This window comes from Haliotis rufescens, unplaced genomic scaffold (genome assembly GCF_023055435.1).
Source record: "Haliotis rufescens isolate VD_foot unplaced genomic scaffold, xgHalRufe1.0.p SCAF_16, whole genome shotgun sequence".
NCBI lineage: Eukaryota > Metazoa > Mollusca > Gastropoda > Lepetellida > Haliotidae > Haliotis > Haliotis rufescens.
In genome coordinates this window covers 23,282,188-23,300,909 of record NW_025963846.1, presented here as the reverse complement: position 1 = coordinate 23,300,909, position 18,722 = coordinate 23,282,188, and the positions used below count along the sequence as shown (strand labels likewise).

General features: G+C 42.0%; 1 protein-coding gene across 12 annotated transcripts in view; it reads right to left on the bottom strand.

Moving 5' to 3' along the window:
* LOC124133838 (plasma membrane calcium-transporting ATPase 2-like) overlaps positions 1-18,722 on the bottom strand; it is a 189,212-nt gene that overhangs the window by 10,977 nt on the left and 159,513 nt on the right. For all 12 annotated transcript variants that reach the window (XM_048397017.1, XM_048397020.1, XM_048397021.1 and 9 more), the window contains 14 exons: positions 16,133-16,339; positions 15,027-15,241; positions 14,343-14,478; positions 13,688-13,794; positions 12,534-12,769; positions 11,870-12,012; positions 9,340-9,461; positions 8,256-8,438; positions 7,420-7,614; positions 6,615-6,806; positions 4,829-5,042; positions 2,739-2,953; positions 1,996-2,103; positions 1,080-1,253 (listed from right to left, as the gene is read on the bottom strand). In XM_048397017.1, coding sequence (XP_048252974.1) covers positions 1,080-1,253; positions 1,996-2,103; positions 2,739-2,953; positions 4,829-5,042; positions 6,615-6,806; positions 7,420-7,614; positions 8,256-8,438; positions 9,340-9,461; positions 11,870-12,012; positions 12,534-12,769; positions 13,688-13,794; positions 14,343-14,478; positions 15,027-15,241; positions 16,133-16,339 — 2,447 coding nt within the window. The remainder of the gene's footprint in view (positions 1-1,079; positions 1,254-1,995; positions 2,104-2,738; positions 2,954-4,828; positions 5,043-6,614; positions 6,807-7,419; positions 7,615-8,255; positions 8,439-9,339; positions 9,462-11,869; positions 12,013-12,533; positions 12,770-13,687; positions 13,795-14,342; positions 14,479-15,026; positions 15,242-16,132; positions 16,340-18,722) is intronic.

Below are 18,722 nucleotides of genomic sequence, written 5' to 3'. Positions count from 1 at the left end.
GCATTCAACAATTAAGGCGACATTACACAAATTGTCATATTCCAATATGGGATGAAAGTCACGATGTTACATGTTAGTAATCACATCAAATCATACAAAACTCCTGGAAAAAGATGGAGAGCAACCACGACACCAACACAACCACGACGACGACGAAGTCAACAACAACAACATGACTGTGTTGCTGATCAACACGTAGTAACCACACGCTAAACCACAGACTAAGATACATCATGCCGTTAGAAACGTCCAGGGGTCGATGTGACCTACTAGATTGCGATCGGCATTCCCACACAGTGGCAAATAGAAGCAGAGAACACTCAAGTTTACAACTTGGACAGATTTTGTTCATCTTCAGTTGGGAAAAGACTTATTCAAATATCTGTATTCATGAATAGTTTTTTTTGGCTGAAAAAGAGGCTTTGATTACATGGCAACCCACCAAGTATATTAAACGATTTCCGTCATCAGGTAAGCCGATGTATATAGTTGTATTGTTTCAGTGTGTTCATTTTTCTATTCTGCTGGAAACGATGTCATGCAAATGCTACATATTTACTAGGTGAATTTTTGATTAATATTAGATCCTACATCAAAACCAAACTGAAATTTTGTTTAGTGGCACAAAAGTCGCAAAATGCTTCACAAATTTTTCAAACAGATTTCTTATGTGAAGTCTCACATTGTCCGTTTTGTATCACGGTAACCACGCTTATAAGCAAACTCATCAGTTGCAAAACAATCTGAGCAAAACAAACTAAAAATCGGCTTTAACTGATATTAACATACCAGTGAGAGTGTAAGAAAATGATATACATAAATTCACATTATCATCAAACAAATCGGTAGTAAAATGACACAAGACAATTATCTGACGTCTACAAACCATCAACCATCTGATACAGATGATATATATATTGTATACAAGTGAAGTAGCACCCATGCAGTTTAAATTTAACACTGGCTGCTTGAAATAAATATTGAACTACTTATAACTAGCAACATAAATAAAAAACCGACTGCGCTCCTAGACTACGAGAGACTAAAGAGAGAGAGACAGAGTGAACAAAGGAACATACCTGTTGCTGCAGGCGAGTCAGGCCGCGCACCCATAGGATCTGGCCGCGGCGTCCTACCGAGTCCTCGTTGGCGTTTACGCCGTCAATGTCATCCTCTGTTTCATGCTCTTCCTCATGCTTAATGCAAGGGCAGGATATCCTCGGTATTTTATGAGATGGAATACTTGTTATAACCTTCAAATGCAGAGTACAGTATGAGAATGGTGCCACCTGGGATTTCTTTCAAAAATATACAGGAACTCAACGGAGTGAGTGAGTGAGTATGGTTTTACGCCGCTTTTAGCAATATTCCAGCAATATCACGGCGGGGGACACCAGAAATGGGCTTCACACATTGTACCCATGTCGGGAATCGAACCCGGGTCTTCGGCGTGACGAGCAAACGCTTTAACCACCAGGCTACCCGACCGCCCCGAACTCAAAGGAACTAAGGAACTCGGTTATCACCAACTCAAAGGGACCAATAATTTTAGTTCGTTATAACCGTAGTTTCGTTATTAGCATATATACAGCATATATATATAGCCTTCCCTTCCCTTCATTAGTGCCGGATAAAACCAACTGTCAGTGTTGGATTAACGAGACTTGACTGTATCAGAGTGGGTTAGTCAGAGAACCTGATTTTGCACCACAGCACAGCAATATTACAGCTACATGATGGCAGTCTGGGCCAGACAAACCGTCGGTGATGGGCTATCAGGGCGCACAGCCAGGTCCAACACTCTGATCCTCATTATACGAAATAAGAAATACATGAAAGTGAGACGCTCGTACATGCTATGTATTCTGGCGATCTATCTCGTTGCCATCAGAATTCATGAGAACTATCTTGTGCCATGAAAATGTCCTTACAGAATTTTAACGCTTTCCGATGAATTACATGTAAATAAATTAGGTAAATAAAAGCGATACTTACTTGCCCCCATAAAAGTGCCCCGAAACCAAAGAAGAGGCACCAAAACCACTGCTCTAATGACAGCCCTTTGGTGTGGAAGGCTATTCCTCCAAGCTGCACAATGAAAACCTGAAGCGCAAGACAACGCACATTTAACTTTTTCCTTTGCTTTGCTTTCTTTGTTTGTTAGTTTGTTGTTTAACGCCGCACTCAGCAATATTCCAGCTATATGACGGCGGTCTGTAAATAATGGAGTCTGGACCGGACAATCCAGTGATTGACAGCATGATCATCGATCCACACAATTGGAATACGATCACATGCATCAACCAAGTCAGCGAGCCTGACCACCCGATCCCGTTAGTCGCCTTTTACGACAAGCATAGTCGCCTTTTATGGCAAGCATGGGTTGCTGAAGACCTAATCTACCCAGATCTTCTTGGGTCTCTTTGCTTTGCAGTAATGTCAATAGTTCCCAAAAAATTACAATTCAGAGTTACCACGAACGATGGCTACAATATTCTCTTGATCATTTTGAATATGAATATGTTCACATTTCATTCATCGACTAAACGATTGTCACAATCCTTGTCACATGACCAGCAAATCGTGAAGGAAACTGATAAATATTTCCAAAAGAAACCCTCAAACCACATCTGTCCAAGATAACATGTGACGCCATTGCTGTCAAACTCGGAATAGATTAACTATGCCAACTCCATCACTACACAAGACGTCACAATACATCTTCGGCTGTATCGTACCTGTGCTACCATAGTTCCTATCCAGATTCCTATAAAGACAGGGTTTCTTTGTAAGCCTTCAAATACATTTCTCTGCCCATGTATTTTGCGAGCATTCATCTCATTGAAGAGCGTCATCATGACAAAGGTGTTGAAGATGATGGTGAAATGTTGTGTGGGTGGGGCGTGAACTTGTTGGTTATCACGACCGTCATCGATGTCAAATAACCCGGCCCCTGAAACAAACACATGTCAACCTTAGCGTTTTATCTGTTCTTCAACCAGGGTTGGTTGGTTGGTTGGTTAGTTGGTTGGCTGGTTAGTTGTTTAATGCCACACTTAGCAACATTCCAGCTATATGACGTCGGTCTGTAAATAATCGAGTCTGGACCAGACAATCCTGTGATTAATATCATGAGCATCGATACACGCAATTGGTATCAATGACATGCTTCAACCAAGTCAGCGATCCTGACCGGCCGATCCCGTTAGTCGCCTCTTACGACAAGCAAAGTTGCCTTTTACAGCAAGCATGGGTTGCTGAAGACCTATTCTACCTCGGATCTTCACGGGTCGAACCACCCGATCCATTAAGTCGCCTGGTGAGACAAGGATAGATTGCTGTGGACCTATTTGAACCTGGATGCCCAACAGAGTCAAGGAAGTCTTGATAAAGGTATTAAGATGCTTGGTGAGGAAGGGAGATGATTTTAACCCAGCTTTGAACAGTATTTCAGTTTTGGCATGTTGGCTTGTAAGATAGGGAAACAAGTGACAAGGTTCAGAGATGTTTGCCCTCGGGTGGAATCAAAAAGCATTTCCCACCCAGAGATGTTTACCCTCGGGTGGAATCAAAGAGCATTTCCCACCCAGAGATGTTTACCCTCGGGTGGAATCAAAAAGCATTTCCCACCCAGAGATGTTTACACTCGGGTGGAATCAAAGAGCATTTCCCATCCAGAGATGTTTACCCTCGGGTGGAATCAAAAAGCATTTCCCACCCAGAGATGTTTACCCTCGGGTGGAATCAAAGAGCATTTCCCACCCAGAGATGTTTACCCTCGGGTGGAATCAAAAAGCATTTCCCACCCAGAGATGTTTACCCTCGGGTGGAATCAAAAAGCATTTCCCACCCAGAGATGTTTACCCTCGGGTGGAATCAAAAAGCATTTCCCACCCAGAGATGTTTACCCTCGGGTGGAATCAAAAAGCATTTCCCACCCAGAGATGTTTACCCTCGGGTGGAATCAAAGAGCATTTCCCACCCAGAGATGTTTACCCTCGGGTGGAATCAAAAAGCATTTCCCACCCAGAGATGTTTACCCTCGGGTGGAATCAAAGAGCATTTCCCACCCAGAGATGTTTACCCTCGGGTGGAATCAAAAAGCATTTCCCACCCAGAGATGTTTACCCTCGGGTGGAATCAAAAAGCATTTCCCACCCAGAGATGTTTACCCTCGGGTGGAATCAAAAAGCATTTCCCACCCAGAGATGTTTACCCTCGGGTGGAATCAAAAAGCATTTCCCACCCAGAGATGTTTACCCTCGGGTGGAATCAAAAAGAATTTCCCACAAGTTTGGGGTCCGGTGATACATAAGCAGCAAGTCACACATTGTGACCATCAAGCAACTTACAAACATGGTGTCTTGGGGTACCGTCCACCCCACAATCCCTATTCACAGATCAGATTGAATGTTTAAACAGGCAATTACATATACCGTATTCGACGTAATAAGCGCCCCGTTCTAATAAGCGCCCACGGCGATATTTGCTGATATATTGGCTAGTGAACAATCCCAATTAGCCCCCCTTCCGATTTATCAAGGTACACAAGACTTATTTATTCGTGTATAATACGCACTCGTGTGTTATATGCACCCTTAATTATGGGCATTTGTATTCTGGAAAAATGTATCTGTCATATATATAAACAGTTCAGACTGTCGGCATAAACCACGAAATTTATCTTCCAACTCTGTTTTTTCCACCAAAGTAATATCCTAATAAGAGCCCCCTATTTCTAATTTTGAGAGCGCCCTGGGCGCTTAATACGTGGAATACGGTATTATATATTATCGCATATCGTTATTCCCACCGTTTGTCAACTTACCACCAAATAGTAGAGTAAAGATGACTGTCAGCTGATATACAGAGTGACCAACAATGTTTTTATACATGGTTTTGGAGATGAGAGCTTTTGTTCTGCCGTATGGTTTACGATCTAGGAGTTCTTTGCTAGGAAGTTCGGTGGCGAGAGCGAGGGAAGCCAGGGTGTCCATGATAAGATTTACCCACAACATCTGGATAGCTCGGAGCGGACTGTTCTGTAAGAGGAAGAACAAACTGTTAGAAGCAGGGTAAGAATGGATATTTGTCGTTTAGAAATATATGTTTAACTATAAAATGGGAACATGAGTGAATTATGTTTTAGGAGTGAGTGAGTATGGTTTTACGCTGCTTTTAGCAATATTCCAGCAATATCACGGCGGGGGACACCAGAAATGGGCTTGACACATTGTACCAATGTCGGGAATCGAACCCGGGTCTTCGGCATGACGAGCGAAAGCGTAACCACCAGGCTACCCGACCGCCCCTATGTTTTATGAGGTGTATGAAGGTGGCATGTTAACAGAGTCAGGTCCAATCAAATACTTCTTTGAAAAAATACTTTGAGGTACGACAACAGATAACCAGGTCACACATTACCAAATAAACTAAATTTGAAAGCAAAATGACTTTTCATTCAGTAGTAGAATTTTACGCTATATTATTGCGGAAGTTAATTAAAAATGGATCATAATGGTCCACGTTGACTAACCTATTATATGTCATACGGAAAATGTTTCTTGTTCTTTGTTCAACTTTTATGACACATCTATTAGGATTGATCGATGCTGATTTTCTAAACCGTGTTCGGTAAACAAAGTACCTGTCATTAGTGTCTCAAGGGGAGGCAATTCTATAGTATTGTTTAATGATATGTGTGGAATGTGTGTTTTACATCATTTCCGGGTATGGACTGTGCATAATCAGTATACATACGACCTAGGTTGGTTAAGGGACATCGTCTAAACAAATGGGTTCTTTTCTAACCAATTTCGAATGGAGTTCCACTTCAAAAACATTACAGAAACTATAAAAAAGTGTGTGTTAACGTTTATAATTATGAGTAGTAACGAAACGAGTCCTGTATTCGATCAAGCAATGAAATATTGTGTTTAGATTTGCATTTAGTAAACAGGATTTACCAATACTACGATAACATAGGGCCTGTGATAACATAGGGCCTGTGATAATATAGTCATAATATACAGGGGTGTGGATTACGAGATTTACCAATACCACGATAACATAGAGCCTGTGATAACATAGAGCCTGTGATAACATAGAGCCTGTGATAACACAGAGCCTGTGATAAAATAGAGTCATAATATACAGGGATAACGAGCAATGTGTGCTGCCCTTCAACAGTACAATATTAGACAGGGATGGATCGTGAGATATTTCATGTTATTTACATATACAGTAAATCCCTGTCAACATGGACATTCCCATCTGAGGAAGAATTGTCTGTATCAACAGGCTTCTGGGTATTTGTTGCTTAGCACTGCAATATTCCAGCTATATGACGTCGGTCTGTAGATAACCGAGTCTGGACCAGAAAATCCAGTGATTGACATCATGAGCATCGATCAACGCATTGGGATATGGTGACATGCATCAACCAAGTCAGCGAGCCCGACCATTCGATCCCATTAGCCATCTTGTATGACAAGCTTGGGTTGCTGAAGACCAATTCCAACCTGGATCTTCATGGGGTAAGTCATCAGAGATCAGTCTTGTATCTATCAAAATGTCGAGAGTGTGTATATAATATGAAAAACTCCAGTTCTTACATTGATTGTGCAGGCGCCAAAGAAGGCAACAAGAACTGCAACCACGTTAACAGTCAGCTGAAACTGTAAGAACTTGGCGATGCTGTCATAGACGTTACGACCCCACATGACGGCCTTGACGATGCTGGTGAAGTTGTCGTCAGTCAGGATGATGTCAGAAGCCTCCTTGGCTACATCAGTTCCAGATATACCCTACAAATTAGACAACACAGTTAACATCAGACTTAATACAGTATCAGATATACCCTACAAATCAGACAACACAGTTAACATCAGACTTAATACAGTTACAGATATACCCTACAAATCAGACAACACAGTTAACATCAGATTTAATACAGTATCAGATATACCCTACAAATCAGACAACACAGTTAACATCAGACTTAATACAGTATCAGATATACCCTACAAATCAGACAACACAGTTAACATCAGACTTAATACAGTATCAGATATACCCTACAAATCAGACAACACAGTTAACATCAGACTTAATACAGTATTAGCAGATTCTTTGCTTTAGTGTATTGATGAATTTGATAATTAGGTTTTCTTCCTTGTTGCTCTAAAGCTTTGCTGTTCCATCTTCTAACAACCTATGAAAGCAAATGAATGAGTGAATGAGTATGGTTTTATGCGGCTTTTAGCAATATTCCAGCAATATCACGGCGGGGGACACCACAAATGGGCTTCACACTTTGCACCCAGGTCAGGAATCGAACCCGGGTCTTCGGTGTGACGAGCGAACGCTTTAACCACTAGGCTACCCGACTGCCCCTCAAATGAATGAAAAGAGGATTACCATAGCAAATCCGACATCAGCTTTCTTCAGAGCAGGTCCATCATTTGTTCCATCTCCGGTTACCGCGACAACCTCTCTGTTGGGGGTGAGTTTACTGTCGATGATGCCCTTGACGAGAGTGTACTTGTCCTGGGGTGAAGATCGGGCCAGAACACGGAGCTTGGGCCACACCTGGTCAAACAGGTCCGGTCTCACCTGCAACAGGTAGGTCAGTTTTAACGAAGCACAATTCGGACACTGCGAGTGTTCAAGGTTTTACACTGCTTTTATCAACAATCCTGCAATATTGCGAAACATAATTGGGGCGAACTGGGATTCCAACCCACAATCATAGGTTTCTGGCGTGTCCAAGGGACGCGCCTTAGATGATTGGGCCACCCGTGTCTGCCATGACCACAAGCCTACCCAACGGTCCCTATTATTCATATATATTTACAACATCAGCTCATATCACATGTTAAACAGACAGAGTTTTTCCATACTCATAAATTGACAAATTTTGTAACAATATTAAAGAAACTGACTGATCCTTGGACGCAAACGATTTTTATCAATGAGTTATCTCCCTTGTACAGGGTGCCAAAAAAGTCTACAGAACCAAACTTGGATCTTAGCATCCTTCTTAGTATATTTTAGGACTTCTGGTGGCTGAGTTATCTAATCAAACTTTATTTTACTAGATGGCTTCTGACCTGGGCCCCGCTCCACAAAGCAATCTCAGCGCTATGACTGTCGTAAGTCAGTGTTAAAGAATGGGAGTTACAATCACCTTAGCGCTAAGATGGCTTTGTGGAATGGGTCCCTGGGGCTTAAGTCACGGAGTGCTTGTACTATACCTCTCCTGTCGCTGGGTCCTTGATGCGCTGATTGAACTCCTTGCCCTCCATCACCAGGAAGTCTTCTCCAGGGGGAATAATTCCACACTTGGAAGCGATAGATCGAGCAGTGTTGATGTTGTCGCCGGTGACCATCCTCACGGTAATGCCTGCCTTCTGGCAGCTTTTGATTGCTGCCGGGACCTGCAACGCAACATCTAGAAGTGAGTTGGGTTAAACACCATTTAGGGTGGGCTGGATTGCATCAAGTGAACCCCATATTGGCAGGCTCAGGCCTTGTAATTTGTAGTTGGTTGGTTTGTTGTTTAACGCCGCACTCAGCAATATTCCGGCGGTCTGTAAATAATCGAGTCTGGACCAGACAATCCAGTGATTAATATCATGAGCATCTATCCACGCATGGGATCGATGACATGCATCAACCAAGTCAGCGAGCCTGACCACCCGATCCCGTTAGTCGCCTTTTACGACAGGCATGGGTTGCTGAAGACCTATTCTACCCCGGAATCTTCACGGGTCTTGTAATTTGTAGTATACATCATACTGACCCTGTCTCTGCTCTGTGTGTTATATCATTAATTGCTAGACTGATATGTATCCGTTAGCCTAGAGTGTTGAATCTATCAAGATTCATCAGGATCCAAGACAGCCACCCATGCCAACCTAGCTCAAGGAACCAACCTTCTTGTCAAGGAAATTGACATTTAATCTACATGCTTCTTCTTAAATCAGGTTATTTGTTTGTTTGTTTGTTTCTTAACGCTGCACTCAGCAATATTCTAGCTGTATGACGGTGGTCCATAACCCAGAATCAAGTGAATGACATCATGAGTATCGATTACGCATTTAGGATACGATGACATGCATCAACCAAGTAAGCGAGCATGACCACCCGATCCCGTCAGTCACCTTTAACACCAAGCATGGGTTGCTGAAGGTCTATTCTAACCCTATCTTCAGGTTATTTAACATAGACACATTTCTTTCAATCTTGTCAAAATATTTATAACGTTACGTCACCTTACAAAATTGCCAACTTCACAAAACAAAACAAAACCCACATTTACAACTTATCTCCCCTTACCTCGTCTCGGACTGGATCCTCGATACCCACGACACAGATGCAGGTGAGTCCTTGCACTATAGCATCCTCATTATCCCAGTCAACTTCACCCTCGATCTTCACCATGTTCCCACCAACATTATCTGATACAAGAGAAACAACGTCCATGAGAAACAACGTCCATGAGAAACAATGTCCATGAGAAACAACGTCCATGAGAAACGTCAATGAGAAACAACGTCCATGAGAAACAATGTCCTTGAGAAACAACGTCAATGAGAAACAATGTCCATGAGAAACAGCAGCAATGAGAAACAACATCAATGAGAAACAATGTCCATGAGAAACATCAATGAGAAACAATGTCCATGAGAAACAACGTCAATGAGAAACAACATCAGTGAGAAACAATGTCAATGAGAAACAACATCAATGAGAAACAATGTCCATGAGAAACAACGTCAATGAGAAACAACATCAATGAGAAACAACGTCAATGAGAAACATCAATGAGAAACAATGTCCATGAGAAACAACGTCAATGAGAAACAACATCAATGAGAAACAATGTCCATGAGAAACATCAATGAGAAACAATGTCCATGAGAAACAATGTCCATGAGAAACAACGTCAATGAGAAACAATGTCCATGAGAAACAACGTTAATGAGAAACAACGTCAATGAGAAACATCAATGAGAAACAACGTCAATGAGAAACAATGTCCATGAGAAACAATGTCCATGAGAAACAACGTCAATGAGAAACAATGTCCAAGAGAAACAACATCAATGAGAAACATCAATGAGAAACATCAATGAGAAACAACGTCAATGAGAAACAACGTCAATGAGAAACATCAATGAGAAACAATGTCCATGAGAAACAGCAGCAATGAGAAACAATGTCAATGAGAAACAACGTCAATGAGAAACATCAATGAGAAACAATGTCCATGAGAAACAATGTCAATGAGAAACAACATCCATGAGAAACAATGTCCATGAGAAACATCAATGAGAAACAACATCCATGAGAAACAATGTCCATGAGAAACATCAATGAGAAACAACGTCAATGAGAAACAATGTCCATGAGAAACAATGTCCATGAGAAACAACGTCAATGAGAAACAACGTCAATGAGAAACATCAATGAGAAACAATGTCCATGAGAAACAACGTCAATGAGACACAATGTCCATGAGAAACAATGTCAATGAGACACAATGTCCATGAGAAACAACGTCAATGAGAAACAATGTCCATGAGAAACAACGTCAATGAGAAACAACATCAATGAGAAACAATGTCCAAGAGAAACGTCAATGAGAAACAACGTCAATGAGAAACATCAATGAGAAACAATGTCCATGAGAAACAACGTCAATGAGAAACAACATCAATGAGAAACAATGTCCATGAGAAACAGCGGCAATGAGAAACAATGTCCATGAGAAACAGCGGCAATGAGAAACAATGTCCATGAGAAACAACGTCAATGAGAAACAACTTCAATGAGAAACAATGTCCATGAGAAACAGCGGCAATGAGAAACAATGTCCATGAGAAACAATGTCAGTGAGACACAATGTCCATGAGAAACAACGTCAATGAGAAACAACGTCCATGAAAAACAGCAGCAATGAGAAACAATGTCCATGAGAAACAATGTCCATAAGAAACATCGTCCATGAGACACAATGTCCATAAGAAACAATGTCCATGAGAAACATCCATGAGAAACAACGTCCATGAGTGAGTATTGTTTTACTTCGCTTTTAAGAATTCCAGCAGGGACCTCAAGAAATGGCTTTCACTGAATGCCAAAAACATGAGAAACAACGTCCACAAGAATCAAAGACCATGAGTGAGTGAGTGAGTATGGTTTTACGTTGCATTTAGCAATATTCGAGTGAGAACCACATAGCCTTCACATGATGACAAAAACATGAGAATCAAAGTACACAATACACCGGGGTAGAATTGATGGAAGCAAGTAGAAAATAAACAAAACAGGCAAAAATATTTGCAGCATTTCATTTTCCTGTAGGTTAGTAACCTTTTCATAGTCTGAACTTCGAACTTAGTGAAGATTTGTTAAATTTCTCGCCTGTGAGACAATTGTTTATATATCAGGTGAAATGGGGTTTAACGTCGCGTCCAAGATTATTGCACTTATAAAGCGACGTGCATGCACGTGTGTGTGTGTGGCTGCTTGTACTAGTCCGGACTGATGCCGATTTATAGTGCTAGCTCACTGAGATACCATGCCGCAGTTTAACATGAATACCCCACTCAGACACAGTATACTGACTCCGAGCCAACCAGTCCTTGTTTTAGCCCCTTAATGTCGTGCGCCAGACAGGGTAACAACAAGTACCATCTTTTAACGTCTTTAGGTATGACGCGGTCGGGGATCGAACCCCGGACCTTCCGCTCTCCGGGCGGATGCTCTACCACTAGGCCACGGAGGCGGTCCTCTTTATATATCAACAACACAGTCATATTACGTTACATTAACACCAGGTGTTAGCCGTGTATGCCATTACCTCTGACAAAGTCCTTATAGGCTACGCAGATAGTCCGCAGGCCGTTGCTCGCCATGGGTTCGATGACTCGATGCACCATCTCCTCCGCCTCACGGGCTGTGAACGCTTTCGGCTGACCATTGCAATCCAGGATGAAATCGCATCTAGGGAGATACAATGTGGGTTACTGTGACACCATTGATGCTACCAAAGTTACCACGACCTATAGAGGTACGGATATAGGAGAAATTATTTTGAGTAATTGTCCAACTTAGAAATACGGATCATCTGTCCCGATTAAATCAATGTTGGGAACCTTCCATAAAAGATCAAAACATTTGTTAATATAACAAACCTTTCATAATAATAATAATAATAATAATGTATGCATTTGTATAGCGCAGCATTCACTGTGCATAAGTGCTTTCATGTAGGTAACGTATCTAAAAGCAAGAACTATATTGTCTGAGATGAACCAGTAACTGAGTTTAGCTTTCATCACTTTGGGCATTATTCCAGCATTAGCAAGGATCACACTCAAAATGGATTTCGAAAATTGTACCCACGTGGGGAATCAAAACCTAAGTATTCGGCATGATGAGCCCACGTCTTATCCACTAGGCCACCCCTACATACAATAAGGAGAAATATTTGCTTCCCCACATGGTCTGACAAACTGACTTACTTTTTAAGCACAATTTCTGAAGCTCCTTTTGAGAAGAGTCTGAAACCATTCTCCAGTTTGATGACCGTGCTCATGGACTTCCGGACAGAGTTGAAGGTATACACCTTGACCAAGGCATCCTCGGGGACGTCCTCCCTCACTGCTTCATACGACAGACCCAAGTCCTTGACAAACCCCAGCAGAGCACACTCCGTCTTGTTGCCAACCTGTTTGGGTAAACCACCTTCGTCTGCCGGCTGAAGTAAACAGTCATAAAAGATGTTTTTTATTATGATCATACCATAGTCTGCGGCTTGTGATTTGTCCAAATTTCTAGTAGAATGATTTGGTTTGTTTGTTGTTTAACGCCGCACTCAGCAATATTCCAGCTATATGACGGCGGTCTGTAAATAATCGAGTCTGGACCAGACAGTCCAGTGATTAATATCATGAGCATCGATCCACACAATTGGGATCGATGACATGCATCAACCAAGTCAGCGAGCCTGACCACCCGATCCCGTTAGTCGCCTTTTACGACAAACAAAGTCACCTTTTACGGCAAGCATGGGTTGCTGAAGACCTATTCTACCCCGGAATCTTCACGGGCCTCTAGTAGAATGAAGTGAAATGGGTTTTACATCGCGTTCAAAATTATTGACCCTCAGCCGACCAGTCCTTGTTTGATCCCCTTCATGCCGAGCACCAGACAGGGCAACAACAAGTACCATCTTTTAATGTCTTTTGGTATGGGTGAGTGAGTGAGTATGGTTTTGTGCCACTTTTAGCAATATTCCAGCAATATCAGGGCGGGGGACACCAGAAATGGGCTTCACCCATTGTACCCATGTGGGGACTCGAACCCGGGTCTTTGGCGTGATGAGCGAACGCTTTAACCACTAGGCTACCCGACTGCCCCGTCGTGTAGAGAGGTATAATAAATTGGAGATAAAGATTTGATTTGAATGAGATTGGCTGCTAATAGGGTGTGAGGGAATGAGTTGGGTTCGCGCTGTTTTTAGCAATACCCCAGCAACATCATGGCGGGCACAGCAGAAATGACCTCCATACATTGTACCCGTTTAGAGAATCGAACCTGGACCTTGGGGGCGATGAGCAAACACTTTAACGACGAGGTTACCCCCACCGTCCCAGCTTCTATAGGCATTACTCACCAGCAACTTTGACGTGTAGCCACTGTTGATGGAAACCGAACGCACTACAAGTTCCACCAGAGTTTCATTAAGGGAACTGTGGTTTGGTGTTTCCTTATGGTGCATTCCTGAAAATAAACAGCAGCATTGAGTGAGTGAGTGAGTCGGGTTTAACACCGCTTTTAACAGTATTCCAGTTATATCGCGGTGTGTCAGCTTAATGTGGAAGGAAAGCCCGAAGTGATGCAGGTCTCAGACGTTTACCACTTCGGTGAAACACACGAGCACGGATATGGTGCTGACAAACCTAAAAACATAATTGGGGCAAACTTGGATTCGAATCCACGATCATAGGTTTCTGGCGTGCCCATGGGACGCAACTCTGCACAGCGAATCACGGCACCTTAGACGACTGGGCCACCCGTCCCCCACTTTGAGAGTGAGGTGACATTAACTATGCTGTGAACTTCATCTCTAACAAGACATGTCTTCAGTTTAATCTGGGATTCCAAACTAAGTGCCCTCGGCAGGTAAAAATTGTGAAAAAAAAAAAAAAATAGAAAAAAGTTTGTTCAAACTTGGAATTTATTAAAGTGCATATTCTCTAAAATTCAGAGGTATTACGACATCAGTCTTCAAAATCAATTAAATATGATCATCACTGAAATATACGCACCACCAAGGAAGCTCTGAACGACTGTCATTCTGTTTGTTGTAAGCGTTCCTGTCTTGTCTGAGCAGATGGCTGTAGCGTTACCCATCGTCTCGCACGCATCCAAGTGACGCACCAAGTTGTTGTCGTGCATCATTTTCTGCAAGACAACCAACCAGCATTACACAACAGTAAACATGACATGGGACAGGCTCTAGATCCAAATGGCTAGAGTTGGGTAATCTACAGGGGTGAAACAATACATCGATGCATTTTGAGTTTTCATGACGATACATGAGTTAAAATAAATTACTATTTGTTTAATGACTACCAGTGTTTTGGGGTGAGTGAGTGAGTGAGTGAGTGAGTGAGTGAGTGAGTGAGTGAGTGAGTGAGTGAGTGAGTGAGTGAGTGAGTGAGTGAGTGAGTGAGTGAGTGAGTGAGTGAGTGAGTGAGTGAGTGAGTGAGTGAGTGAGTGAGTGAGTGAGTGAGTGAGTGAGTGAGTGAGGTTTTAACCCGATTTTAGAAATATTACAGGAATATCACGGCGGGGGACACCAGAAATGGGCTTCACACATTGTACCCATGTCAGGAATCCAACCCGGGTCATCGGCGTGACGAGCGAACGCTTCAACCACTAGGCTACCCGACCACCCCGACACAGTATAAAGACAATAAACAAATCAAACATAAGCTTCATATGTTTACCTTAACAGAGTAAGCAAGAGCAAGCGTAACAGCAAGTGGAAGCCCCTCTGGTACAGCAACTACGAGCACGGTGACACCGATAATGAAGTAGTTGACAAACAGTTCCAAATAACGTCCGGTCCGTGTAGACGTCCATTCCCTTTCATCGATGATAAACTCTTGGATACAAAACTTAAGGATCAGGATGAGAACGGTCAGCACGGCGATGAATGTACCTGAAATATACAAAGTGTCAGTTTGGCTGCATCTTCCCGAGGCAAAGGAGTTAACTGACTGTAAAAGTCCAGTTTCCACTCTTGCCGAACTAGGCTGCAATTATTGAGTAATATTTTGGCTGGACTAACAAGTCTATGCATTGTCCAATCAACCGCATAATGAAATCGACATTCCAGCGTGCAGATTTCAGTAGACCGCAGGATTTGCTAAAGATGTGTAGCGTCAACTGGGCGTCGACAGATATTTTCAAAATCTATTCATGTTTTTAATCAAGATGCACACCTGATTAGATGCACTTCACAGGGTAAGACCCTTGTATTACAATATAGATCTTGATCATCGATCAAATTATCTTGACTGGGAGCCGCCATTACACTGACTCTAAGCACTGTTTCAACAAACAGGTGAGGTGAACTTGGGTTTAACATCGCGTCCAAGATTATTGCACTTATATAGCGACGTGCATGCACGTGTGTGTGTGTTTGTGTAGCTGCTTGTACTAGTCCGGACTGATGCCGATTTATAGTGCTAGCCTACTGAGATACCATGCCGCAGTTTAACATGAATACCCCACTCAGACACAGTATACTGACTCCGAGCCGACCAGTCCTTGTTTTAGCCCCTTAATGACGAGTGCCAGACAGGGTAACAACAAGAACCATCTTTTAACGTCTTTTGGTATGACGCGGCCGGGGTCGAACCCCGTACCTTCCGCTCTCCGGGCAGACCCTCTACTACTAGACCGCGTTCAACAAACAGAAACTGACTGTCTAGGCAGTGGCAACAAACATGATTGTTCACCAACAGTAAATATGGACAACAAACTTTTGCAGGCTAGTGAAATACTAATTTCTAACCATGACAGGGCAAACATTAAGACAATTTCAAACCTGCATATCCTATTTGAATGGCTAGACGTGTGAGTTTGCTCTGTAACACCGACTTTTCTTTGCGTGAAACTTTCTTCTTCTCCTCTTTGACGACCTCCTCGGGAACCTTCTCATCCACGGGTGGCAACGGAGCCTTGTTGGGCACATGCTTGTTGACAGTGTTGTGGGAGTTTCCAGTAGGTGCATTGGTGGTGTTCATCTGAATATCTGAAAAGTCAACAGCCGTACTTGAAATCAGAACCAACAATTCTACAGGAAAAAACCGTATTGACTTCATGAAACTTCCCACAATAAGCCCGATAATATTCATTACGACATAAGAAGGACATAAAGAAAGAAAGCTAACTTAAATTTATACACAATATTCATACTCACAAAAACATATTCACATGGAAGTATGTCATGCGGTTTACACAATTACTTGCTGACACTAAGGTCTGGATACCCATGCACTAGGAGATCCATACAGGCTACGTTAACTTGAGGAAAATAGTATCAATGTCAGTAGGAATACAAACCACGTGACTTGAAAAAGAACACAATCGCAGTAATAACAGCCACAGAAGTAGGCCCTGTGCAGATGAGGGTGCCCAGACAGACGGGCATGTTTGAGAGAGCAGAGTCAGTAAAACAGAGAATGCTCCTAGCCTGGCCCTGTGGCCTATATCCTACATTCAGTAACCAATATTGAACAACATGCTGTTAGTGAAATTGAAAAAGGTGTGCTTTGTTTGATTCCCATGTTAATAAAGCCTCTTGAAACTGGACTCTTGGTATGTTCAGGGTTTAGGGAACAGATGTCGCACAGTTTGTTAATTGAGTTTGAAAGACACAGTAAAAAAAAGCGCCCCAGCGATATTTGCTAGTGAACTAGTGAACAATTCCAATTAGCACCCCTTCCGATTGATCAATGTACACAAGATTTATTTATTCGTGTATAATACGCACTCGTGTGTTATATGCACCCTTAATGATGGGCAATTAAATTCTGTCGTGTATGATACGCACAGACTTTTCTTTTGTATCATTTCAGGCTGTGAGCATAAACCACAAAATTTACGATCTTTCAAACTCTATTATATTCTAATAAGAGCCCCCTATTTGTAATTTTGAGAGCGCCCTAGGTGCTTATTATTTTGAATATGGTATACATATTGTTTTTTGAAACCCTATCTTGGAACCTGTTCTAACTGCTGGTAGGAGTTACATAGGTTGTAGTTTGAATGGTGTTGAAAGGGGTTTATGCACCAGACCACAAAGACAGTCTCCAAATTGTGATTGTTTGTTTGTTGTTTAACGCCGCACTCAGCAATATTCCAGCTATATGACGGCGGTCTGTCAGTAATCGAATCTGGGACCGACAATCCAGTGATTGACATCATGAGCATCGATCCACGCAATTGGGATACGATGACATGCATCAACCAGGTCAGCGAGTCTGACCACCTGATCCCGTTAGTCGCCTTTTAGAACAAGCTTAGTCGCCTCCAAATTGTGGGAAATGAGATTTTGAACGCCTTATGTATACTGTCACAATAGAAAAGCAGTACATCTGAGTGTTCATACAGGGACTTGAAAGACATCTGTTGCAGTCAAAGCAGGCTGTATTGTGAATCTTTCGTTCAAATATCATTCAAATATCCATGCATGTGACATCCTCAATGTAACTCAAAACTTTTCCCAAACACATATTAAAAAAAAACACTTAAAAATTCAGACACCAACAGCATGTTCATTCAATTTATATGTAAACAGAAAATGGTTCACTTCAAACAGTATTTACTTACCCATATTCATTCTAAGAATTAATTTCTTACGGACATGTTTTAAAACAACATATGACTAGCAGAGAAGGTACATAATCATACACGTGAACACTACAGAGAGTGCCAGGTACAGGAACATCTCAAAGAGAAGAACTGCCAATATCTTCAGGATGAAACTTCATCAAACTATTTTTACCGATAAGGTTCCAAGTTTTACAATATTCCATGATATGATAACGTCCACTCGTATATATCAAATGAGTTTCAAAAGCCCAATATTACAAAAATGGCTATTGGCAGTCTTTCTTCTGAGACTTGGAAGCAAAAGGCAAGACAGTGAGAAGGCAGGATATATAATCTACAGAACAAAAGAGGCACTTTAATCAAGCTAGACGGTAGCCTTAGTTTTTCTTCATTCTATGCTACTCCTAAGCTCGTTGCGCTCAGACATCATCAAAGATTGGTCCTTTTTGTTGAGGAGGACAAGCGATTGTGCTGAAAGGTTAGTGCTAGAAATGTTAAGCCAGATAGTTTTAAGTGATAGAACAGATTTAGACTGTGGTGGCCTTTACTGTAAAACCATTGTGAGAGAGTTGAGAAATTGCGTTAAAAGTTAAAAGAGTTTTCAGCAAGAGACAGAACAAGATGAGGTCTGGTCACACCTCAAGAACCATGGCAGAAGCATACAGCCAGGGTTCCTTGAAATATCTCCATCAGCCTCAACAAAACAAATACTTCAGGGTCCTATTGTCTAACAGAAACAAATATTTACCCCCCAAATATTGACACATATTAAACACCCCATCGATTGATATTCATACATG